This window comes from Pinus tabuliformis, chromosome 8 (genome assembly GCF_031772625.1).
Source record: "Pinus tabuliformis cultivar Carrire ecotype Pingquan chromosome 8, CPIR1, whole genome shotgun sequence".
In the NCBI taxonomy this organism is placed as follows: Eukaryota; Viridiplantae; Streptophyta; class Pinopsida; order Pinales; family Pinaceae; genus Pinus; species Pinus tabuliformis.
Window position 1 is genome coordinate 1,492,095,780 of NC_142294.1, and position 27,911 is coordinate 1,492,123,690.

Below are 27,911 nucleotides of genomic sequence, written 5' to 3' on the forward strand. Positions count from 1 at the left end.
TCACCAAACTTTTTTTTAATTTCTTCTTTCTTATTAATCTTCCGTTGCTTTTCTAATTTTATTGTTGCATAAGAATGAATATATATTTTAAAAGTGTCTGTCATTTTTTTTTAATAAAGTGTCTTACATTCTTCTTCTAATTTTAATAATAAAATGTCTTTCAATTTTTTTCAAATTTTATTCTTTACCCATTTTATAACAATATAATTTTTTTTTTTAATAAAGTATCTTACATTCTTCTTCTGATTTTAATAATAAAATGTCTTTCATTCTTTTTCAAATTTTATTCTTTAACCATTTTATAACCATATAAAATATTTTCTCTTCGTTACGTACTCTAACGATAAAAGCTTCACCTAAACTTCAACTAATCTACTGCGAAACCATGACCTTACTGCACCGACATCACATGTACATAAACCTCTTCGCATGCAATTTCGACCACCCTTCGTCGAAATTAAGTTTCCAAAGCCCGAAGCAACTTTAAACAAAGAAAACCTTACGGTCATGAAACAGTATTTTCCCAGCAGAAAAGAAAATTCTCAGCAGTAGCCGATAGGACGGCAGATGCCACTGAATTGCCGAAAGACTGAAAATCCTGAGAAATCAGTTGATGTACACTCCTCTGTGAGAGACGAATGGTCAAAAGCATTTAATACGAATTGTTTCGTTTCCTAGTGACCAGATGCTTTGCTTGTAAGACTTTAAAGCGAAGGCCGACACGCGCAAAAGGGGCCTTACTGCTTTTATATTTGGGTTACCCATTTTCGCGTGGCCGCTCTATTCGGCTCGAACTCATTTTCGTCGACCCAATATCTGTTTTTAAAGTTCAATTTTGCGCAATCGACAGATACCTATAGAAAATGCGTCGAGAAGAGGGAGAATGTGAGAGGATTTCTGAAAAGGATTCACAGTACTTTAATGTCAGTAATACCGTGTTCTCCTGCTAAGGTTTGCTCCGAAACGGCGATATTAGTTCGATTGCTGTGTTTTAATTACTTGAAAGGCAAGCTGTGATTTGCAGTGGAGTTGGTGTGTAGTTTGTGTTATTGTGACGGGTGACATTTCTCCTGCGCCTGAAAAGAAATCAAGATTTCCATGAGCTCCGGCGGTCCCGGAAACCCGAGGAGAACTCCTTCGTGGGAGAAGTACGATCGCCTCAGGAACGACCACGAGGAAAGGGAAATGCAGCGCGGCGTTTCAAATATCGGTCCCAGTAACGCCGCAGCAGATGAAGACGCTGTCGTCAAAAATGGCGATGTTTTCGATATCCCACCCAAGAACGCCCCACTGGAAAGCCTCAGAAAATGGAGGGTATGTATATGTTCTATTTCTGTTTTATGGACCGTTGATTGGGATGCCATGGGTTTTATTAAGACTTGGTTTAAAAATTAGTGAAGGGTATTCAGGTGGGTTATGAATATTTTTTGTTAAAGAAAATTATTTAAATTTTGGGATATGTTATAAGTTTAAACCAGGTTTGCTCTTCTTTATCCTTTTGTTTTATCCTCGTATATGTATGGTATATGAATGACCAAACAATCTCTGAAATCAAGGTTATAATTCACAAATCCTCATGTGCTGCATAAAAGACTTGTATTTGATTTGATGTGGTTTAGCTCACATCACTTTCTTTATGGAGGGACGCATTTTCAAGTTTTGATTTTAAGTCTTAGAGTTTTCTAGCTTCTAAAAGCTTTATGATGTATTATCTGGTACTTTTATATTGTCTTAATATAATACAGTCGTGCTTTTTCGTTCTAAAAAAGAGAAATCAACGTCATAATATTAGGATAAAGTTCTAATAGTATATTAAAGTTTTTTTTTAAGTGCGAGCAAAAGTTTATTATTGATTTTTTAAGTTTTCCAGCTTCTAAAAGCTTTATGATGTACTATCTGGTACTTTTATATTGTCTCAATATAATATAATCGTGCTTTTTCGTTCTGAAAAAAAAAGAGAAATCAACGTCATAATATTAGGATAAAGGTCTAATAGTATATTAAAGTTTTTTTAGTACGAGCAAAAGTTTATTATTGGTTTTTTAAGTGATTTAGCAGTTAAATTTACGATTGAGTAATACATATTATATTTTTCTGATTTTGAACGAGTAAAAAAATTTTAAGAAGAAACACACACATTTAACTATAAATTCTAATATTATATTAAAGTTTTTTTAGTGTCATCCAAAATTTATTAAGTTTATTATTAGTTTTTTTAGTGATTTCACTGTTAAGTTTATTTTTCTGTTTTTAAACTAGTAAAACTTCTTAAAAAAACACATACATTTAACTGTTAAATTCACTAATCAAATTCAAACTTTTTTTTATATATGATAGAGCTAAAATGGTTTCCATTTTTAAACTGACCCATTTCTCACTCCTTACCCCTGTAAATTTGATTATGACACCTAGGAAGCTGGGTGTATAGTGAAATGATATTCAAGTTTTTTTTGTTGGGATATATGGCAAATTATGTTTCAGCGTTTTTTTATCCGTTTTTGAATTGAATCATTCTATGCTTTGAGAATTTGATTATGATAGTTTTATTGTATCAATAAAAAGAAATTTATAGATATTGTAGTAAATTAAATTAAGTGTTAAATAAATAATTATAATAATAAAATAAATTTAATTATAAAAGTATAAAAAATAATAAAAATAATTAATTGATTTAATTTGATTTTGATGTATTGTGATTTTATTTTTATTAATAAAATTATATATATATATATATATATATATATATATATATATATATTGGAAAAAGAAGATATAATCACATTGAAATAAATTTAAATAATAATAGTTTATATATAGTATTTTTTAATATAATATATATATATATATATATATATATATATATATATATATAGGGGTTGCTTATAGAGGTTTTAATTACTAAAATGGTTAGAATTTTTATTTTTTTTATTTATTTATTTTTAAGTTGAGAATAAGATTTTGAATCATGTTTTTGATGGTGGAAATAGATTTAACACCATTAGAAACCCCTGGGACACCCAAAATAGCATATATTTCCAAAAATTTCCACCATATTTTATCAAAATTGAAATTAACGTTGTTTTTTAAGCAAATTTAAACCATAGTTAGACTAAGCAATATTTTTATACTTATAAATTTGAAATATATATAAAAAATAAATAGTAATTATAAATTAAGATCTATTTCACCATATAAATTAAAATAATGATCCCTATATAAATTTAAATAACAAATACATAAAAACTTAATTGCACAATAAACTCTTCTTCTAAACTTTACACCAAATGCTATATGCATCACATTAAAAATTTATATTTAAAAAATTGTCAAACTCTTGTGCCTGAGAGATATATTGGTTTTAATAAAATTGAAATTAGAATGTTTGAATATATAAAAGAATTAAAAAAAGATTTTCATCTTAAGAGATTGGATCTTTCTCAAAATTTGATAGATGATTTTATCCTAGTATATAGTGAAACAATGATACTAAGGTTTTTTCAATTTGAATTTGATTTTGATACATCTACATAAACTTCATGTATAATGAAACAACGATACTGAGTTTTTCTTAATTTAAATTTGAAATTCACAAAAATACTAAGTTTTTCTTAATTTGAATTTGAATTTCATTATGACACCAAGAGGGAGGGAAGATTCATGTAAACACATACTAAGGTTTTTATTAATTTTAATTTTAATTTGATTATGGCACTACAACGAAGTTTCATGTATAGTGAAACAACAATACAAGGGAATACAAGGGTTTTGCTTTATTTGAATTGGACTGGGTCTAAATTTTGATAGGTAAAAGGAAGCTATGTATACATTATTAGTTTTTCCAAAATCCCAATTTATCTAAATTTATATTCTAGTCGTTAAAGGTGAGTTTTTTATATCTTGCTAATCTAAATTCTAAATTAAATTAAAGATTCTAATTGCTAAATGGAAGGATTTTTTTGAATCTTGCTAGCCCAAATTCTAAACTAATCTAAAGATTCTACTTGCTAAAGGGAAGCTTTGAATATGGTGGAATGATACCTTGGGAGTTTTGGGTATTTTGAATTGGTTTAGATCCTTAAGAAAATTATGAGAATTTGATTGATTAGATTTTGTGTATTTTTTTGGATTGTAGTTCTAAGCTAACCTAAAGATTTTAGTTGCTAAAGGGAAGTTTTGAATATCGTGGAATGATACTTTAGGAGTCTTGCCCTATTTTGAATTGATTTAAATCCTCAAGAAAATTATGAGAATTTGGATTGTGTACATTTTTTGTACTTCCTTTGGATTATGGTAGCTAAAAGAAAGTTTGTTGCATGTAACATTACTTTATTTAAACCAATTTACTCACTCACACATGGGTGGACTTCTTATTTCTCCAAATTATAATAAATATAGGAAAGTTTTATGTATGATGGAATAATGGCCTAGAGTTTTTATCCCATTTTTTGGGAAACTCAAACCCATATTTCAATAACTAGAGGGAAGCTTTGTGTGTGGTGAAACAATGCTATCAAATGTTTTTCTAATATTCAAATGTGATCTAAATCTAAAATCTAGTAGCTAGAGGGAAGCTTCATAGATTGTTGAATGATATCTCCAACAAGTTTTCTCAATTTTGAATCAACTTAGATCCTCACAAAATTAGTAAAACTTTCATTTAACTCTATCTCTAACTTCATATATCTTCAAATTTTAATATCTAGAGAGAAATTTGCTACATGATTGCATCTAACACATTTTCTTACACACATAAGGGGTGTGACACTCTGAAATTTGACTATATTTACATTATTTTGCCAAGATGACACTCTATAGACCAATATGGGGGAGGTGTTGTAGTAACCCATTATATTAAACATTGTAGTGAAGCATTGAATCAAAAATAATAATAATAATAAAATATATCGTTGACTCAATTAAGAAAATGATAAAAAACAAACAGAATAGAAGTAATAATAAAGATAATATGTGCTTAATTTGTTATATTGTAATTTTATTTCTAACCAATTTTCTTAGAAAAATCATAATATCTGTCACTTAACAAGCAAAACAAAAAAGTGATGTTTGTTTTACTAAAACAAAAAAAATAAGAGTATTTCTATTTTTTAATCTGTATATCATCAAATATATATATATAAAGTTTGTACATGTTTATTTATTAGCAACCATATGGTTGATAAGGCCAATAGACATCAATACATGGTAAACATCCAAACACTTATTTCATAATACATTCTACTTTGCTAAAATTTAAAAAATCTTAAAAACTAACTAAGTTATAACCTTTTAGAGACAATGAAGCTATGAATATTAGGGTTTATTCTACATACCCATGCATGGCTATGACCCTCCTTCAATCATATGTTTTCGAGAGTTTGTAAATATTTTGGATCTACTAGCATTCCTTTTCAATCTACTCATCTTCGACATCATTTTCATAAAGTAGCTAGGCAAAGTGGGGTTTATGGTTTCTTAAAGAAACATTCCCTGGGTGCAGCTTGGAAAACTATAAATCCATGGTTTTGCTTGCCAAAAACAATGCAAGATCCAAAATATGGGGTTAAATCTAGTAATATCCGAGAATATGTCCAATATATGTAGGATCATGCTTTGATCCGCCAGTTAATTAGATTATGGCCTTAAAAGACTTTGATTGGGTGGAGCCAAAATAAATTGAACCTCTACCATAAAATAAAACTGGAGCTGGGGGGAAGTCATACATATAGAATGTAGGCAAATATTCAATAAAAAAAAGTAATTTACTATTAAAATTTGTAATTTTTTGGTGAATATTATCCATTTAATCATATAGATGCAAAAAATAAGTGAGTTTTTTAACTAAATTGACAAATAATTCTTTTTTTTTCAGAAAATGTCCAAAAAATAACCAATTAGCAAAATTTTGTGGAGAAAATTTTCCCTAAAATGCCATTGACAACTTTTTCAATGTGCTACTCAGAGAGGGAGGTTTACATCATATACCCTGATATGTTTTTACATGAATATCTCTCAGCCTCTTCTAGCTTCAATAGATATTTATATGGATAATTATTAGTCTTTGGAAGCAGTCTCTAGATTATGAACATGTCCCCTTTAGATGGGGACTTTGTAAAGAATGCATGCGTCTTAATGGGGACTATTTGATGAATGCAAATAAATCATCCAAAGAACGCCCCTCTCAAAACGAGCAAGATGATTTGGGAAAATGCCCTTAAAGAAGAAGAAATTTGAATGTTGAGGATGCCCCAAATCCTTACCAAATCCCTAGATTTGGAAATAGGTTTAAGTATGTCTCCTTTCCCAAGGAATCTTCGGAGCAAGATAATATTTAATCAAACTTACAACCAGCAAGAACAAAAACCCATAAGCCTTTATTGAATCTTCCAAAGCCCATGCGAAAGTTTCTAGAAGAGTACCAACAAAATCCATTACTATAGGAAATGGTTCGCTCCTTGCAGCAAGAAGCTAAAGCAAAAGTCATACCAGAAGATATAGATGTGGATGATCCATAGTTAAGTGCCTTTGTAGAAGAATAACATGGAAAAGATATGAAGGACATGTTCATGCTAGGATTCTTTACAAGGCCTATCTTTAATGCAAGGAAGAAGACCATACCAGCTTGAGTTCTTCAAAGTCTTGTCTTGGGGTTTATGTGAAGGATTTCAAAGTAATCTCCATGCAAGGAAGAAAAAAATAAAGCTACAAAAGTAATAAGACATTGATCCAATTAAATGATGAACCATTAATCAACTCAAAAAAAAATCATGATGAAATCAACTCAAAGAAAATCATATTGATGTTAAAAGCATTTCCTCCCTTAAATTTTTGAATGGTCAAATTTTTTTCTCATAATTTATTTCTAATTGTCTATATAGAAAAAATGTCTCCTATTGAGTTTCCAATGTATTATACTCATTAAATCGTGAGAGGAAACTTCGACGAGCCTCCGTAAAAGAAAAAGCGCGAATCAACTTTATACAAAAGAAAAACCCCACAGGTTATGATTTTTGTGCCAACTTTGTACAAAAGAAAACCCCACATGTCATGATTTTTTTGCATGAAAAGATGAAGATCGGAGAGAATTTTTTCAATTAAAGAGAATTTTGATGTATAAGCAGAGGAAAAGAAATATTCTCAGGAGCCAATGGGACGACAGATGCCACTGCATCGAGGAAAGATGGAAAAATTTACAATCCTGTAGGTCTGGGAGAGATAAAAAGCCAAAGCAACAAGATTATAACTTTTTCTTTTTGTGTGAAGATGCTTTCCTTGGTTGTAAGATTTTAAAGCGAAGGCGGCTACGCGCAAACAGACCCTCAATTAGCGTGACTGCTTTAATCAGCGCGAACTGGTTTTCATCGGCCCCATATCTGCTTTTCAAGTATAATTTTGTGCAATGCACATATATATACCTATACGAGATGTATCGAGAAGTGGGGAAATCTGAGAATATTTCTGGAAACAGTTAACAGCACTTTAAGCCTTAAGGTGAGTAATACTGCGCTTTCTCGCGAACGTTCGCTCCGAAACGGTGAGACTAGTTCGATTTTAGTAATTTTAATACTTAAGCTGCGATTTGCATTGGTTCGCGTTACAGTGACCGGTAACATTTCTACTGCGACTGAAATACAAGACTGTCATCAACTCCAGCGGTCTTGGAAACCCGAAGAGATCTCCATCGTGGGAAAAGTACGAGTAATTCAACAGCAGCCACGACGAAGACGACATGCAACACAATGATTCAAGCATCCCGCCCAATACTGGATAAACACCAAAATGCAGCAGGATGTTTACAATATTCCACCCCAGAATGCTTCATTGGAGTGCCGGAAAAGGTGGAAGGTGTGGGAAAATATCGTCAATTGGGGTTTTTATAAATCCAAGTAAAAGTTGTCAAGCTTCATAATTTTAGGTGCTTCAGAAGTTTTTGATGATGCTGAATCTATTTCCACCCTATAAACATGATTCAAATCTAATTCTATAAGATTTTTGAAATTTTTTTTGTCCCGATTCCGGCCACTTTTGGCCCTCCGGGCAATTCCTCGGCCTCCATTAGATGAGTCCTATATTTATAGTTTAAAGAGTGTTTTTTGAGTTACTATTTTAATTTTGAATTTATTAAGTGTCAAAAGGGATCAAATTTGTTAAGGTGTAGATCTTTATTTTAGTGCAGAATTTAAGGAAAAGTTGGCACCTTGAGAGATTTAACATTTCATGGTTTTAAATGGGCTATATCACATAAAATTGTTGTTGGCAAAACCATGGATTGGCAAAATATTGAGCCCAAATCTATGACCTCAATTTTACAGGAATTCCCATAAGAATATTTAGAAGTATTTTTATTTTTATTTTTATTTTAAACCAGTTTAGATCCATCTTAAGTTGGATCTAGGTTGGTTTAATTTCTCCCTTTAAATAGGTTACATTCCACATGAATACCATGTGTCAATACCATAGGTTCACAATACCATAGGTCAATACCATGGACCATTTTATTTTTATTATTATTTTATTTTTATAATGTTATTTTTGTTTCATTATTTTTATTTTATTTTATTTTGACTTGACTCAATTAAAATGTTTACATTACATTAATTTTTTATTTTATTCTATTTTTATTTTGATGTAATTTGACTTACTCAAAAGGTTAAACATACTCTCCAAAATACTCTCAAGATTCAAATACATTTACATTCCATTTTCCACTGCTTTTTTATTTAATTTTGATTAGCTTTTTGTTTCCTTCTCGGATATATTTTTTCCCTTCATCCCCACTTGAATCTACCTTGTGTTTTCTGCTACACCAATGTGCAATCCTTCAGTGAGTGAGTGTTGTTGTCTTTAGGTTCTTATTCATCTACCTAATCTTCCCAAGAAATTGCTTATGCATCCTTTTTCTTTGAGGATTCGAAGGGGAATCTAACTTTCACTAGGGTTTGTTGCATTTCCATTTATGCTGAATATGGAGGGTCCTCATTGACATGCACTTCTTCCTCACTTATTTTTGTTTTTCTTAGGGGTTTTATTTAACAAGAACTTCTTCGTGTTTGTCTTTTGCTTCTTTCTTACCCTAAGTGTCTTCATTGTATAATTTTCACTTTGAGCTCCTTCCCACCATTTGGGCTTCCAGTTATTTTCCCAGGCTTTGTTATTCTACAAATGCTTGAGGCAATTTTTTATTACATTCCTTGTTTCATAACACGCTCAACATCGAAATGAGACATTTTCATAATCAAGCTTATGAACCCATACATAGTTAGGAGTCTTATAAAATTATTCCGTCTCTGATTATAGAAATAAAACTTCCCTAATGCATTCCTGATAGAAAATAACCTTAAATGCATAATAGAGTTGTAAAAAACATCGAAACTACCATCTTTGAGATTCTACAAACTACTACAAAAGCACAAATCAATTTTGTGTCACGGGTAGTATGAAACCCATTGACAAAATCCATGAGGATAGAGTACAAATTCCTCGAGGGAGTTGTAAGGCTAATACAACACCAACATGTAGTTTGTAGGTTTGCATTGATAGAAATTTAAAAAATTTAAATCTTTGATATAGTTTTCCATTTGTTTATGCATGAAAGGTCAAAACAAGTACCTCTATGAGTGCAATAACTTTTTCTACACATTGAATCCCCATAAGATGAAGAATGTGCCTCTTAGATTAGAGGAAGGAAAGTTGGTCCAATTGGTATGCAAAAGTAATTCAACTTGTATCATAGTCTATCTATAATTATATAATCTAGGAATCTAGTTTGATTGACCATTGCGGTTTAATGAAGAGAGCTTATAATAGGACTAAATTAAGGTTGGTGGAATAAGAAGGTTTCTATTTTCCATATTCTATACATCTAACGTCTAAAATAGCAAGAGCCTTGGCATGCGATTTACTAAATAGATCAATCACTTTATTTGAGTTGCATTAATTATATTTAACGACTAAATGGAACCATTGAATCTAGAAAGCTCATTTTAAATGTATTTTCTCTTGAATTTTAGATTGGAAATTTAAAAGTTGTCTAGGGCATGATGATCAATGTGTAAGATAGTTTCCTTAAAAATGAAACACTATCATCATTACTTGAGTGCTTGGACCAATGCATAAAATTCATTGTAATAAGTGTTGTAATTGAACTTTTTTGGACAAGGTATCTAAACAGTACATCATTGGATGTAGATGTGCTAAATAATAGTACCTAAGGCATATTGTGAATCATTTGTCTCAATTTAAAAATGTTGTTGTAAATTGGGAAGATCAATCACTAGTGCATAAAAAAGAACATCTTTAACTTCTGAAATTCTTGTTATTCTTTAGGAATCTAATGAAAAGTATGTTGATTGTTAGAGTGATTCACTAGACAAGTAATGGGGTAGAAGTAATAATGAATTTCCTATAAAAATCCATGCCTCTTAAGAAACTCTTTAGATTCGTAGTGTTGGTGGGTGTGGGCCACTCCAAAATTTGAATTTTGGTTTGATTTATGTGAACCATCTCTCATAAATCACAAAAACCAAGTACTGTACAAATGTTTTCCAAAGAATATCTTTGTCATTTTGGATTGCAATTTGTATTGGTGAGTGCGTCCAAAATATTTTATACATGTTACAAATGATTGGACAAGTTTTGCTAAAAACCAAAATGTCATCTAAGAAACAACAAACTTATTGGAATGTGGACAAAATATGCCACTAATGGTATGCATGAAGGAAGGAAAGGCATTGATGAGGTTGAAGGACATAACTAATCAGTGATAGAGACCAAGAAATATTTTGTACATCTACAAGGTCCATTCATATGTAGTCATAGTCTGAAGTGAGATCTAACTTGGTGAAATAATTTCCCCCCTAGAAATAGTCAACAAGGTCATCAATTTGAGGTAGAGGTAATGGTTCCTAACAATGGCCTTATTGAGGGCCCTTTCATTTGTGCAATGCACTATTCTTGCCAATATTTCTTGTGTATAACCAATGTAGGAGGTTTGCAAGCAGATGTACTAGGACTAATTTTTGCATCCACCAAAATTTGTGGGAGTTGTGGTATCTATGAAGTTGGAAAAAGAAGAATTAGGAAAGAGCTCAATGAAATGTTGTATGTTTCAAAGGAGAGGTAAACCCTTTAGATCTTCATAAACATATATGTATAAGTCAATGATTGATTGTATATCAAATTCAGGTAACTTCCCTTTATTGTCTTACCTAACTTATGTGGACAATTCCAATGAATATAATTTGTTGAGAGTGATTTGTTTAATAGATGGCCCTTTGGAATGTACATGGGGAATAATAAAAGGAGAAGTGGAGGTAATTTTGTTTGTCTTGTTGTCTTTGTGAAACATAGAAGTGTTGAAGTAGCCATTAAGTTATGCATGTCAGCTAGAAAAATGGTATGTTCTACCTAAAATCAAGTTAGAACTCCCAAGAAGAATGACATCACACTCAACTGTGTCACCAAAGGGTCCAACGACAAAGATGATGGAACACATTTGAGTGATGAAGCTAGATTGTTTGAACTACTTGACCCATCCCTACTAATATAGCTTAGGATGAGCTATTGTTGATAGATTTAGCTCTATAATTAACTACTAGGATACTATTTTCTTCTCGTTACCATGGTTCACAATGATGGAGGTTAATTTATCCTTGATATGGCAAGGTTTAGTAAATAGATATTCTTCATCATTGTAGAGTTATAGAAGTGGCATTGGTTACATATACATCTGTGTCTCTAGAACGATGATGATTAGTGAGAAGATATCGAGCTTTATTAGTGATCTTTTCATGGAGAAATTTGCACTTATCATTAGAATCTCCATATCTTTTTTTGTCGAAGCACTAACTCCTCTTCTTCAGTGTCCTAGCAAAAATCATTTAAGTTAGGAGACCCCAAGGTCTATCCACTGTTACTGGATTGGGATTTGGGCTTTAGACGTGGTAGGAGGTTGAGGAGAGAAAATCAACTCATTTTTATTGATAGAAATGGTTTTAGCTAGGTTACACTCTATTTTGGAAGAAAGAAAGAAGCCATGTTCTATAATGGAAGAAATAAAAAATATCTCTAATACCTTCCTTAAATGCAACAATTACCTAAAAATGGAATTAACATAGACTATGTCGTACGAGTCTCTTACCTTGAGCTTTACCTTGATCTTGTTAAATTTTGGGTAGCTCAAAAGGTATTTCTAAGAAGAGGAAAACCCACAATAAGATGTTTGATGGGTGATTTACCCAAAATGGGGTTTGGGGCTAAGAAAGAAATTATTATTAATTCTTAAGGTCAAGAGGACAAAAACCCTAAGTCTAGAGGGTTCCTAAGTGACCAAAAGAAAAGTATAAATATGAGAGGCCTAAGAGGAGGTTGATACACACAAGATGGAAACTCATTCTCAAGGATAGATCTAGCCAAGGAGAATCGATGAGCCTCAAGAAGTCACACAATCAAGGAAGCTAGTGATATGATATGTCTGAGTTTTCTTGAGCTTACGAAGGGTTATGATTCTATTTTGGCGGTGAAATTTCAGTGGAGATATTCCTAGAAAAGAAGGTTGAAGTTCTTCTCTTTTGTTGTAGGAGGGTCGAAGCCCTGAACTATGCAAGAAGAAGTGTTGAAGAATGTAACGAGGTTCGGCATTCATAATCGTATAATGTAATTTATTTGTCAAAATAATTTTTTATTATGACTTATTAAAGCATGGGTTTCATGCTTGGGTCATCATTTTTAGGTCAAAGCCTCCATTGTAGGCTTTTAGGTTTTATATTGAGTCAATAGAGTCATTGTCAATTTTATTAGACCCTTCTTGGGCTTTTGTATCATGTAAAAAGAATTATTTTTTAGTCAAATAGGTCATTTGACACCTCCACACCAAGTCGACCCTATGATGATGAAGTTGGCCTACATTAGGGAAATTCAACCCACATAAGAGGTTATATATAGATAGACAATTTGATCCATTTGCTCACTCACTCACCAAGTTCAATACACAAGAAAGAGAGGTAGAAAAAGTGTGAAGTTGCTAAGAGAAGGAAGAAGATTGCAAGAGAAGACAAAATCGAAGTTTTGGGCTATCTTTCTCTCACACGTGCGAAGTTACTAGGCTATTACTAGGGTCGAAATTATGAATTCTACTGCAGGTCGAAGTTATGTTGCTAAGTCAAAGTTCTATTGTTGGGGAGGCCGAAATTCTACCATTGTAAGTTTGAAAGTCTAGGTCAAAGTTATTGTTGGAAGACTAACCCTTGGAGAATAAGGAAGGGTTGACTTGGTGATTGGAGGAAGTTTGTATCTAGGTTAAAAGGTCTTGCACTATCTCATCTTGTCTTTGAATCTGTTGAAGGAAGAGTTCTGACTAGTTTTTCCCTTTATAGGGGTTTTTCCTTGGTTACTTGCCTACATCTTGTGTCTCTTGTTCTCATGATTTTCATATACACATAAATTGGTAATTACTTGATGAGACTTAATATAATAAAGAACTAAAAGAATCCAACATAATTCACAAGTAATTATCAAGAAGAAGAAATCAAACCCTAATTACTACTAGCATTGATTTCTCAACAAGAAGGTTGAAAGGCCTATGACAATACAAATAGGAGGGTCAAATTCCCTCATGGCCCACCACATTGAGTAAGAGGCCATTTAAGCCAAGATCTAAAAGCTACAGGCCTAAAGTGTTACAGCGCAAGTATGTTCTAAATTTGGAGATGTTTGATTTGCAAGTCAAAGTGAATTAGGCCCGTGGAAGGGTTGAAAAGAGGCTGAGATCTAAGGATAAAAGTTATCGCGGTGTGTGTGTGTGTGTGAGGGTTAGACCCAAGCGAAATTCATATAATGAGAAAACTAACCTAAGATCGGAGTGGTTTTGGGAATGCATTCCAGTTGTATATTTCTATGTATAGGGTTGAAGGTTTATGTGTGTTAAGGAGGGATGATACCCTTGAAATTGGTGGAAAGAAAGGTCGTAAGGCCTGTGGTACATCAGTAGTGAGGGTTGGGCCTCATCCAAGTAATGTGCAGAAGATTAAGAGGTTGAGAAGTGAATTATACGTCGAGATAATGAGGTTCTGTAGGAATTTACAGGGTAATTTCCTCAGATAGAACACCAAAGGACATCGCTAACAAACATATCACAGATCAATACACATGTATTCTTGACATGGTTAAAACCCTCAAAGAGGGAAACAATCCATGGCTTGAGCCAACGCGACCACTTCAGGCAATTTATTAATAAAAGAATGAAAATTGACATAAGCTTCTCTCATGAACGGTTACCCTACAAATGACCCTCCGTGTTCTTTAAATAGAGATCATGGACCAATCGGGTATTAAGCCATGGATCAAGTGTCGGTAATACCAAGGAGAGAATGAACCATTGGATCACTACATATCGTGACCGTCAGATTGTAAGTTACAAAAGTACATAGCAAAGAAACACACTTTACCTAACTCTACACTAGACCAAGTTATACTTAACTATTTCGTCAGAATATCCTAATAGGTTCATCCTAAATTTTGAAGCTGAGGTATTGTAGAAGCAAGTTTCAAGGTTGAAGTAACCTTAGGAAAAGTGCCATAGGACCGTGACCTTTCAAGGCTATGAAGAGATCCTTGAAAGGGTATGTGGCTTGGGTTTCAAGTAGATGATTGCAGGAAGAAAAGAAGTGTTAATGTATATTCAACAAGAGGGTTTGGATAGTATGTTTTGTACCCTATGTTAAGTCACCTTTGGAGGCGTAAAGGGATTGTGTGAGAGCATATTTGTGGTGCCTATTTACAATGATATTTGGTGAAGGAATCTATTGTTAGAAGGCAAATCCATGGATCTTAAGATTAGTGACTTAGTAGTAGTTGATTTATTGTATGCAGGCAGTTTGTTGAAGACCCTATGAACAGTGCCTTTGATGTGGCAACCCACTGTTAGAGGGTAGGCTAATACAGGCCTAAGATCAATGACCTTAAAGCAACATAGTCATTGTGTGAATGAAGATATGTGGAGCTAAAGATATCGAGGTTTTGCAGCGGAAGAACTCTTATGAGCAGCTGATTGAAGGAGGAAAAGGACCTACCAAGTGTCAAGGACGACGTGAGCAGGAAGGGTTGATCTACTTCAGCAAGTAAGCTAAGTGTCTGTTCTTGTCTAGTTCTTTGTGGGAAGGTTGCAGATATGAAGTTGCAGACTACAAGCCCTAGTTGTATATTATGTATACTATTTATATCAAAGGTGAAGGGCCATGATCCCTGGTACGGGAGCCCCATGATTCTTTTATTAATGAAGTAATAAAATTATCGAGTAGTGGGATCATATCTATGTGTGCTATATTAATTCACTATTGTTACATTTCCGTTGTGAAAAGTTCTAGGTCTTGAGGCATTTTAGTGTGTTTATGATTGTGTTTTTAGACATAGACTTGTAGCTGAAGTGTCGAGGAAAAATCAACATGGTGTTAGGGCTATTTTGAAGGGACAGTGGATTAGAGTGTGCACAGGAAGCAAGTGTCGGTGTAGGTTCAGGTACCAGGTGTTCCATTGAAGGTTATGTAGACTCATAGGGATTCTAGCTTTAGAGGGAGTCTACCCTATGGAAGTTTGAATCTTCACGATCAAGTGATCTCGAGAATTTTTCAGCCTAAGCAGAACAATCATAGACCATACGAGATCATGCATGGTGGTGTAAGCAAATTCATAGATCCTTCGAAGGCAGGCAAGGATCACATTAGAAAATTAATGTTGCATGCGAGATTATTCATGCATCATGCAAGTCAAAGCTAGGCATAGTACAAAGAAGTCGTGGAACATACGTGGATGAATATGACTACTCAAGGAAAGTCATTACTCATGTGAGGAGGTCATGGGCATGCATGGAAAGTCATGGAGCTAGAAGCGTGAAGGAAATACCTTCCTCACTAAGAGGGAGTGCTAAATGTTGGGTAGCTTGGAAGGTATTTATGAGAAGAGGATAACCCACAATAAGATGTTTATTGGGAAATTTACCAAAAATGTGGTTTTGGACCCAAGTAAGGGATTTGGCACCAAGAAATAAATTATTATTAATTCTTAAGGTCAAGAGGACAAAAACCCTAAGTCTAGAGGGTTCCTACGTGACCAAAAGAAAAGTATAAATATGAGAGGCCTAAGAGGAGGTCGATACACACAATATGGCAACTCATTCTCAGGGATAGATCTTGCCAAGGAGAATCAATGAGCCTCAGGAAGCCACAACATCAAGGGAGTTACTGATCTAATTTTTCTAAGTTTGCTAAAGCTTAGGGAGGGTTTTGATTTTGTTTTAGCAATTGAGTTTCTGTGGAGAGAGGCCTAGAAAAGAAGGTCAATTTTTTTTTGTTTTGTGGTAGGAGGGTCAAATCCCTAAAGCGTGCAAAAATAAAGTTGAAAGGTTTGTGACACTATTGATAGGAGGGTCGAATTCCCTCAGGACCCACTGCAGTGAAGAAGAGGCCATTTAGGCCAAGATCTACAGGCCTAAAGAGTTAGGTTGCAAGTTTTTTTTGAAGTTGTGGATATTTGACTTGGAGACCGATGTGAATTAGGCTTGTGGAAAAGTTGTAAAGAGGTTGAGATCTAAGGAGAAAATTTGTTGTGGTGTGTGCATGAGGGTTAGACCCAAAAGCAGTTCATCTAATGAGAAAACTAACCTAAGAGCAAATTGGTTCTCGGCATGTGTTTCAGCGGCATATTTATGTGTATAGGGTTGAGGGTTTCTGTGTGTTAAGTAGAGATAAGACCCTTAAAATTAGTGGACAATAAGCTCGTAAGTCTTGTGGTGCATTAGTAGTGAGGACCATGCATCATCCAAGTAATGCACAAAAGGTTAAGAGGCTAAGAAGTGAAGTATATGCAAAGGTAATGAGGTTTGTCCTGAAGTCTAAAGTTGAGATATTGTAGAAGCAAGTTTCAAGGCCGAAGTAACATTAGGAAAAGCATCATAGGATTGCTATCTTTTAAGACTGTGCAAAGATCCTTTAAGGGATGTGTGGGTTGGGTTTCAAGTAGATGATTGCAGGAAGAAAAAAAGCGTCAAGGTCTGTTCAACAAAAAGGTTAGACAATATGTTGTGTGCCTTATGTTCAGCCACCTTTGGAAGAGAAAAGGGACTGTGTGAGAGCAAATTTGTGGTGCTTATGTATAGTGAGATTTGGTGAAGGAATCCATTGTTAGAAGGAAAATCCATGGAACCTAAGATCAATTACTTAGTAGTAGTTGAGTTATTGTATACAGATAGTTTGTTGAAGACCCTATGATTAGCGCCTTTGATGTGGAAAACCACTATTAGAGAGCAGAGTAATATAGGCCTAAGATCAATGACCTTGAAGCAACATAGCCATTGTGCGAAGGCATATTTGTGGAGCTAAAGATGCAGAGGTTTTGGAGAAGCAAAACCCTTGTGAGTAGTTGATCAAAGGAGGAAAAGGACCTTCTAGATGTCAAGGACAACGTGAGCAGAAAGGGTTGATCTACTTCAACACGTAAGCTAAGTGTGTGTTCTTGTCTAGTTCTTTGTGGGAAGATTGCAGATCTAAATTTGCAGACTGCAAGCCCTAGTTGTATACTATGTATATTGTTTGTATCAGAGGTCGAGGGCCATGATCCCTAGTACAAGAGCCCCATCATTTTTTTATTAATGAAGTAATAAAATTATCAAGCGTTGGGCTTAAATCTATGTGTGCTAGATTGATTCACTGTTGTTACATTTCCATTGTGAAAAGTGCTATGTGTTGTGACATTTTAGTGTGTCATGATCATGTTTTTAGACATAGACCTGTAGTTGAAGTGTTGAGGAAAAATAAATAGAGTTTAATGGATATTTTTTTGAAAATATCAATAAATTGTTGCACAAACTACCTTGGGATTTGCCGAGATTGCATCCAATTTGCTAGCAAAGCATCCTTCCACTCTAATGGGTGCAACCTCTAATGAACAACATCCTTTAAGTTTTCCCAAACACTAATCAAGGGTTAGGTGCTGGCTGCTAAGTGTTGTGTGGGTCTCCCACCATGTAAAGGCTTATTCCTCCATGTGAACTTTAGAGACTAGGGTCTTGTTGGCATCTATCAAATTTGACTTGGTTTTGAAATAAACTTTCATGTGAGTATCCAAGAATCAAGTTTGTCGTGTTTGAGGGTCCCATCAAATTTAGGTAGCTACAATTTAGTGTCTAACTTGGAGACCTTTGGTACATGAAGAATGACATGGTCATAACGGTTTGAAATTTAGTTTGTGGTTGGGATTGTTGTAGATGGGTGACGACTTGTTAGAAAATATTCATTAGGTCATGCATAATTTTAGTTTGACGCTTCTTATATTATTGGGTTTACTTCTCTTATTTAGTGATAATGGTTTCCAACAATACACGTCAATGATCTTGCATTTGTTCAATTAAAACCTAGGAAAGGTTGTATTCTTGGGAGTCTCCTAATTCATTAGAGATTTTATAAGTAGACATGGGAATTGAAGATGCTGAAAAAAATTGGGTTTTGCACCTTTAATGGTGATATGCAAGTTATTGAAAAATAAAAATAAATAAAATTAAAAAGGTCAAAATGCAGTTTACCACCCAGTGAAATTTCAAAAGCCTTTCCTCCGATGTTCATAATTTTCTTATGGGTTACAACCATAATTCCATGACTTGGATAGATTCAAAAAAGTTTTTAAGACAAAAATACTAAAAGAAACAAAAAAAAAAATATATATGAAATTATAAAAAAAAAACCCCTAATCCTAAGAAAATATTTTTTGAATTAAGGTTTTGTGATCTGTATTATGTAAATTGAAATTATTTCTGTAAAATTACAATGAAATTTTTATGTCTACTTGTTTTGAATTGAATTTTGTTTTTTTTTAATCACAATGAAATTTTTATGTCTACTTATTTTGCACCATCCAGTATGATCCTCATCAAGACTAAGATAGAAATTCTACTTTGAGCGAAAAATTAAATAATAAAAATAATATACAAAAAATTGAATAAACCACTAAAATAAATTAATTATAAAAAAATATTTAAAAACAAATAATATTAAAAATATAATAATCAAATTAAAATAATTAATATAAAGAAAACAATTATAATACAAAATTGAAAGGAGGAAAAAAAAAACAAAACCAAACCAAACCAGTTTACACTCCACCATCCAAAAATGATCAAAAAAAAAAGGTTGAAAAGACAATACAAAAGTAGAATCTGTTTCCTAAACCAGTTCTCATCGATCCTACTGCCGCTAATATATCTACCTGCCTTTTCCCATTCTTTTATTTCCTGGCCATGATTAATCCCCACTATTTGAGATTATGTCAACTTTGACTTTTCAGATTCAGTTGTGTTTTATCATTTATGTGACTCTTTGTGATCCTTTCCTCTGCTTCTGTGTCTGTTTCTCATGGTTATTTTGGCGGCTTTGGTATCCTTTCCTCTGCTTCTGTGCCTGTTTCTCATGGTTATTTTGGCGGCTTTATCTTTTCCTCACTTTGAAACTTTCTGTTGGAGCTTCGCAAATCCACATCTCCCCCAAATTTTGCATAATTGCTATCTTCTTCAGATTCTATATTTTTGTGATCTCTCCAAACTTCACTTATACCCAACCGTTCCAGAACTGCAATTTGTAAAACTTCATGACAATCTGCAATTTCCTGTTGCCTGCATTCCTGTTTGTGCCGTGTGGATCCAGTCTCTTTCCCCTTCTACCAGACTTTGAGGGTTTTGCAAATCTTCTTAAATTTAACTTAGTGGGATTTCCACCCATGATTTGCTCACACCTCATATCTGCAAGGATTCCTCGTATTGCAACTCACATTCAACTTGCCTCCGACACTTAACTTAGCGGATGCTCCTGGATCCAGATCAATGGACAGGAACGATAGGCCAGTAGATACTGCCAGTAACTAAAAACATGCAAAAAGATAACTAGCGTTCATGGAAGGAATGCAAAGAAACCACAATATTCAATCTACCCTAAGGCTATCATAATCCAACACTTCTTTTGAATTTTAGTGTCGAGTCAACAGGCAAGCCTGAACGAAAATAAGTGAATTTGGAGTGAATGGATATACAGATGGAACATTGAAAGAATCCTTAACATCTGCTAGGAAAAAAGACACAAGACAACCTTAGTCTTTCTGAAATCTCTTGCAGCAAATATCCTTTAAATGATTCAGGAATTTAGAGGTCCAAAAATAGTTAGTACCTGCTTACATTTATGAAAAATGCTCCTGGATGGTATATTTCTTTTTCGGTTTCTTGTTTTCCTTTCAAATCACAAAAATCGGTATATGAGGTTGATTTTGTGTTTCACCTATTTACATTTAGGAAATTTTTTGCTGGATGGTATTTCTTTTTTTTGGTTTCTTGCTTTCCTTTCAGATCAGAAAGATCGAAATCTCAGCTTGATTTGGTGCTTTAATGGAATGGGCAGTGATGAAATGAAATGATATTTTAAAGTCCACGAGACTAAAAATAGGCTATGAGACCACTAGTTCCCTGTTTTTCGCTCTTTGCAATTCAGTCCTTTTCCGATTCAAATTGATGATGAGCTGACCCAACCTTCCAACAATCTTCTAGCTAAAACGACAATGCCAAGGAACTGATGCTAACATGTTCTCATAACTTTCTTTGATGTCTTTGAATGCATCACATTCCAAAATGAAATGTTTTTCCGATTCCACAGCCCCATACCTGTAAAATGTGCACACCCTTTCTTCCCAAGCTTCTTTAAGCCTTTTCCACCATCCTGTTTCACACCGAAGTTGATGTGAGTTGGTCCTTGATTGAGCAATAAGAACCTTTGCCCTCCACCAAATGCTAGCTCCAATGAACTCTTTTTGTTGTAAATCACATGTAGGGTTGAATTCCTCAATGTAATATTTCTTCTTTCTACCCAACTCTTTTTCCCATACCTTTTCACGAAACTTCTCCATAACAAAATCCTTTAGCTCCTTGCTATTTGTGGGATAGGCATTGAGGTAGATATTCCATTTTTGCATCCATGTGTAGTTTTGTTTCATCTTTGTTTTCTTTCTAATTGAAGATAACATTAGGCCATCTACCTACTCTCAATTGTTCAATTATTTTTAGGTATCTTATGAGCCGCACCATTGCAATTGCTTCAATGGAAGTTGCTCTTGTTTCACTCAACATTATCTCATAAGGTACCGAATTTTTTATTTTGAACTTTCTCATGATCAAGCATTTTTGGATTTTCTCAATTTGTTTCCATTTTGAGACGGGAGTGCTGCTAGCCCACAATTCACACCCATATAGCATCACTGGACAAACTAGGAGTCCAAAAAGCACTTTAATCATTTTCCAATCCCATAACTCTGCCTCTCTACATCTGTTTTGAAGAGAATATAATGCTTTCCACCCTCCTAAAATTCTCTTCTTTTTGCAGTCCTCCCAATTGAGTTTGTTGTTGAAATCAATCCCAAGGTACTTGTACTCCTTTACTTCTTCAAGAATGTTGTCTTCAAAGAAGAAAGTATGCTGGCTATGCTTCCTTTTATTAGAAAAAATCATTATTTTGGTCTTGCTAGTATTGACTTGCATCCCCACTACTCTACAAAAATGCTTAAGGGCATATAAGTGCATTTGCAATCCATGGGCCGATTTAGAAATCAATACAATATCATCAGCATATAAAAGAAGCTTTATCACAAACTCCCCCAACCGAACACCATCTCCACCTTGCAGATTTAGCCACTCTTCCAATTTATCAATATATAGACCAAAAAGAATGGGGGATAGAGGGCAACCTTGCTTGATTCCAGTCTCACTTCTAAAGCTTTCTGAAATACCTGTTGAGGTTCTAATTTTGACTTTCACTTCTTCATAAAGTCTATGGACAGCAGCTCTATAATGCACAAGAATTTCAAATTCTTTCATTCTACGCCACAACTTATCCCTAGGGACTGTGTCAAATACTTTTTTGAAGTCAACAAAGCAGCAAAATACTTCTTCTTTGTCCTCCCAAACCTTTTCAACAATGTGTCTCAACGTGATGCCAAGATCCACTTTAGACTAGTTAACCAAAAAACTCTATGTTACGAGATCGGTTAGGCCCGGCGTTAGAACCGCGGATCCCCGAATCAGAGACGGATTCGGATCCGGATCCATGAAGATCTGCCCAACATTTGTCTGTGTAAAATAGTTTGATGTCAGCACAGATTTCCACATTAGATCTCAGCACAGAATTCCAAAATGAAAATGTTAGAGGATGAATAACCTGATATTGGAAAAATCAGCAACGACAATAATTAACAAGGGAGTTCATTAATTTACTTTTTGCTTGGTTGACCATATTATAAACTTTAATTCAAGATTATAAGATGCTAAAGTTTCGATATTCTAATTAAATTTTATGTTTGTTTTAAACTTAAAAAGGTGAGCTTCATAAAGTAAGTTCTATAAAGAAAAGTTTGGATATTCTAATTAAATTTTATATTTATTTTAAACCTGAAAAAGGTGAATTTCATAAAGTAAGTTCTTTTTTCTTTTTTTTTCCGAAGGTGGCAAAACCTATCAAACTCAGGTGTCAAACCAACAGTGAGGACAGCCATCTCTGGCTGCTATCCGCGAATGTCGGTTTGACTCATCACTGTTATCAAGGAAAACCACGCCACGTGTAATAACCCGCTGGTGGTCCGTAAGGGAGCAGGCTTTCACTCCTGCCAAATGCCTCTGGGTCTTGGGCGGTTAACCTGTTTCCTTACGTCCAAGGAAGACGAGCTCTTAGCCAAGCAGAAGCAGTTTTACGGCATACTCCAGGCCGATTCATAAAGTAAGTTCTATAAAGTAAAGTTTGGATATTCTAATTAAATTTTATGTTTATTTTAAATCTAAAAAAGTGAGTTTCATAAAGTAAGTTCATTTAATTTAAATATAATAACTAGTAATTAATGTTTCAATATCATGATACATTAATTTTAATATTATTAAATGAATAAAAAAAATCATCTCAAATTAATAATTATTTTAGAAGTTTTAAATTTTAAACCAAAATTATAATTTTTTATTTTATATAATTTTAATTAATATTTATAAATAATATATTAATTCTGATATTATTTATCTAATATATATTTTTAGTGTTATATATAAAAACTACAAATTTAAAAATTAATAATTTTTTTATATAAATTTAATTTTTAAAAATTATAAAATATTTTGTATGGTTTGTACTTATGGTATCCGGATCATTTTAAAAGTATTATATAGAAGTTTTATATTTAAAATTTTAAACAGAAGTGATAATTTTTTATTTTATTTTATATAAATTTAATTATTATTTATAAATAATATATTAATTCTAATATTATGTATCTAACCTATATTTTTATTTTTTATTGTATTATGTATAAAAATTACATATTTATATGTTTTTATTTTATTTTATATAAATTTATTTTTTTTAAATTATAAAATATTTTATATTGTTTGTACTTGCCGTATCCGGATCCTGGTCTTTCAAAAAAATTGGTGGATCCGTATCCGTATCAGCATCTGGATCCAAATCCTGGTAACTTAGAAAAAACTTCGACCCAATCAAATTATAAGACTATAAGACTATATGAATATTGTGGCCAACTAATTTGCCAGTGCGTTTCAGAGGAAGACCTTATTATTTTGAGCTTTTGTGATCTCTGCACCCAGAATCGACCGAAGCGTTGCAAATAAAAAAGTCAACCTTGTGTAGAATTGCAAATAAAAAAGTCAACTTGGTGTAGAATTCTTTGTTTCAATTTCTCTTCACCTCCGCCCAATTATAGGGCTATATGAATGTTGTGGCTAACTAATTTGCAAGTACCCTGCAGAGGAAGATTATTATATTATTTTGAGCTTTTATGGTCTCTAGTCTCTGAATGGACTGAAGTGTTTGAAATAAAAAAGTGAGCCTTTTGTAGGATTCTTTGTTTCAGTTTCTCCTCACCTTGGAAGAAGCCATTTTATTTTGAACTTTTTATTATGCTAACTCTAGTGGGTATTTTATTGAAGTGACCTCTTTCAGTCGAAAGGGACCTGCAAATTATTTTATCAGGTGCCTAGTTGGAAATAGTATGCTTATAGCAATGTTGAATTTGGTCAGTTGGTAAAGAAAAAACACATACATTACCTTATTCACAAGTCCGCTATATTCATAACTAAAACATTTGAATGAGACAATTTTCCCCAACAGTACTCCTGCTAGGGTAAACTCTGGACTGTTTTGGCTCGACAAGCCAAAAAGGATCTATCCAATATGTCTGAGAAATGCGTTATTGCTGACTTTGCCTTCTGCAATGTTAAGCAGCAACTATATGCTAGGATTAATATCGTCCCGTCTTATATGTTTATGTAAACTTGGTTTATAGATAAATGGAAATAGCACCTACAGGAAAAGGCTGAAAAAGTTATATCAACGTTGAATTTACTATTCAATAGCCATGTCAGAGTGTGCTTTCATGGTGACCAGTGAGAATTACAGGAGTCAAACATATTAGTAGTAACTTGGTGAAAAATTAACATGTTTAGATTTTCTTTGGGTTGCAACTCCATAGCTTTCAAATGTAATCTTCATCATGCACATATGCAGGCAGCAACGTGGGCTCTGAATGCCGCTCGCCGGTTTAGGTATACTAAAAATCTAAGCGGATTGGATTTGCTCAGACCCATCTCTCAAGTTGTAAATGTAAGTCATCTGTAATTGCGGCACCTATTGTTTATTTCTATGAAGGCAAATGGCATTTTAAGCGTACAACATTCCTAAGTCCTTTCATTTCATCCTTGCAGGCAGCCAATCTCTTTATGGAAAGAAGATCAAAAGTAATACAGAAGGGTATGAGAAACTTTCCTTCTTTTGGTTTTAAATTACTTTAATCCTTCATTTTCAGGCTGAACTAAATACAGAATTTTTTATGTGGAAAAGAAGAAATTGGTGAATGATTATTGAATAATCAGGATAATTATAGATTATAGTCTTTCAAGCCAAAACGACTAATTTTGTCTCGATGGATGTATGTATGGTTTTGAAGGAGGAATGCCGTAAATCTGTTAATAGAATGTGGCTATGAATCCATATATCTAGTTTTTGTTATGTGTTGACGTTTATTTTTGAGCTTTCATAATACAGTTTTACTAGGTTTAATGGTTAAGAAAATGTGTTTCTTCCTAAGAGATTACAGGTTTTTTAACCAGAGAGGTAGAATATATATGCCTTAATATATTTAGTAGGGGTCCTTCGTCCCATAAACAAGAGGGCAGAAGTGAATACCTTATCCCACAAACAAGAGGACAGAAGTGAATCCCTTATTCCACAAACAAGAGCCCCTTATCCCACGAAACAAAAAAGTGTCTTGCTTAGCTGTTACCTTAAAATTAGATAATAATAAGGGGTTTAAAGGGGTTTAAGATTTTAATGTGTTGAGTAAAACTTAAAGCACTTTTCTGGACCTTCGTGGTACCCTTTGAAATATACTGCAGATTCGGCATATTATGTCTTTTACTTTAATGTTAGGGGCTTTTGGTCATGGTTGTATTATATATAGATATAGAGGTTCTGTATAGACTCTAGACTTAGCGTCGTTGGATGTCATTCACCGAGAGTTTTGTTGTCCATATCTTGACATATTTAATGTCTTATCTGTTATTTTGTAAACGCCATATAATCTCCCTGTGGAAGAAACGATCATTAAAAAATTTATCGTAGTCTTTTAATCTCATGTGCATATTAAATGTTCCTGAATGCTCTTCCAGTTTGATTAATTATTTGAAACCCATGAACTATTGCTATTATTAGATGCTCCCGCAGAAGGATATGGAGTTGGACCATTAACGCTTGCAAATTTGGTTAGAGAACCTGATATTAATGCTCTAAATCAGATGGGAGGGGTAAGTTGGGAAAGAGATCGGGATTTTTATTTTGTTCGCGCATCTCAATTATGTTGGACTTATGCTTTTAAGTTCCTGCTGAAGTATTTATTAGAACCCTCAATGTTAACAGGTAAATGGAGTAGCCAATCTATTACGTACTGACATCGAGAAGGGTATTAAAGATGATCCAGAAGAGTTTGAACGTCGAAAGAAAGCATTTGGAGAGAACACATATCCCCGACAGGCTGCACGCAATTTTTTTGTAATGTTTTCTTTTGCATTGTATGGTTTTATAAGCAGACGTATTTAACCTTTCTGAAATTGGCGTCGTGGTTATTTATATATATGAACTTATATTCTTTGGTAGGTTTTTCTGTGGGAAGCGTTTCAGGACAAGACACTCATCATTTTGATGATTTGTGCGGCCTCGTCACTTGTTTTGGGCATAAAAACTGAAGTAAGTTGTGTAATATACGTTTTTTTTTTAGCAAGGTTTTTTTTTCCACAAAGAAAAAACGCTTTCTATTCAGTGAGAAAGTAGATGTATCTCAGAAAAGGTTCTCTATCGCCATCTTTAAGCAGAGAAAAAACAAAAAAAATACTTACAGTCGATCCATATATCATGGATGGTAACAGAAACTGCTATTAGAACTAACAATGCAGCATTGACCGCTGCTAAAGACAATGCATTATTGACCGCTGCTAAATGGATCTGACAAAGGGCATAGTAGCCACAAAAAAAAGTATTATATCTTTAAAATACTACAGAGGAGCAAAAACCAAACAAAACCAAGGGAAAAAACAGGGGAGGCAGAGTATCCCTGCGTGGGATATGATCTTTTTTTATATAGGTATGATACCTTCCCATGTCAGCATGTCGAGGTTTTGAAGATAATCTGTTCGGTTTTAAAGATAATCTGATCTTGAACAGAGCTGCAACCCATTTTTGAGAGGTGGTCGGCTTCACTGTTTTGAATTCTGTTGATATGTTGGATAGATAAATGATGAAAAAACGTAGACAGAGCTTTGATGTGGAGCTTCCAGGATTCGAGAGTTGCAGAATTTAAGGAGCCCCTGTTCTTTCCCCATTCAATAACTGATTTGGAGTCGCCAAAAATAGAGAGGGACCTGACATTAAGCCAAATTGCACAGTGAAGGACCCCCAAAGTGCAAGAAGTTTGACCCGAATGTTGGTTTCCAAGCCATAGTATCAATAGAATATAAAAAAGCACTCAGGGCTAATGTGGATGGCCATACCACATCCACAAAAGTCAAAGGAGGAAACACAATCGAAGAACCCCACGGGATAGGAATACCAAAGGTCTCTGGGAGGAGGAGGATAGAGTTGATTGGAGGACAAAGGAACCAAAAAAGCACTCAGGGCTAATGTGGATGGCCATACCACATCCACAAGAGTCAAAGGAGGAAACACCATCGAAGAACCCCACAGGATAGGAAGACCAAAGGTCTCTAGGAGGAGGAGGATAGAGTTGATTGGAGGACAAAGGAACCAAAAATTCTGAATAGTAAGAAAGGATGCTACAACATGTCCTCCAAATATTCGCAGAATTTGATTAAAAGGCATTTCTAGACTTCCAGATACCCCAAATAATAAAGAAACTCAAAGTACGATGAGGTTTATGGTCTAGTGTCCACCGACCAAGGCAAGAGGTAATGTCTGGACCCTCCCAAGCAGCAGGATAGTTTATCATATGGAGCACCCCATTCCACACTGAGAGGCAAAGGGGCAGAGGATAAAGAGGTGAAAAGAGTCTTCTCCAGAAGAAAGGCAGTGACTACATCGTCCAGGGCCTTGAAAACCCTTCTTGCATAAGATTTCCCAGGTGAGGATGTGATTATGAGCAACAAGCCATGAAAAACATTTAAGTTTCAAGGGGAGATTCCATTTCCAAGCCCGGACCATCCAAGAGTAAACCATCATCTGTCTAGAGGGAAGAGTGATTAGATTATATGCTTCCTTTACAATGACTCTCCCCCGCATTGATCCCCCATACCATAAAAACCTGTCATCTTTGGGAGATAGGACTATCCCAGA

At 34.0% G+C, this 27,911-nt stretch overlaps 1 protein-coding gene across 1 annotated transcript in view; it reads left to right on the forward strand.

The window, feature by feature from the left end:
* The first annotated feature begins 745 nt into the window (after nucleotides 1-745).
* The window catches only part of LOC149241474 (calcium-transporting ATPase 8, plasma membrane-type-like), a 209,618-nt gene continuing 182,452 nt past the window's right edge, over nucleotides 746-27,911 (forward strand). The window contains exons 1-6 of the mRNA XM_089370556.1: nucleotides 746-1,314; nucleotides 24,579-24,674; nucleotides 24,776-24,821; nucleotides 25,782-25,873; nucleotides 25,986-26,117; nucleotides 26,223-26,312. Of these exons, the coding sequence (XP_089226682.1) occupies nucleotides 1,099-1,314; nucleotides 24,579-24,674; nucleotides 24,776-24,821; nucleotides 25,782-25,873; nucleotides 25,986-26,117; nucleotides 26,223-26,312 (672 nt within the window). The 5' untranslated portion in view covers nucleotides 746-1,098. The remainder of the gene's footprint in view (nucleotides 1,315-24,578; nucleotides 24,675-24,775; nucleotides 24,822-25,781; nucleotides 25,874-25,985; nucleotides 26,118-26,222; nucleotides 26,313-27,911) is intronic.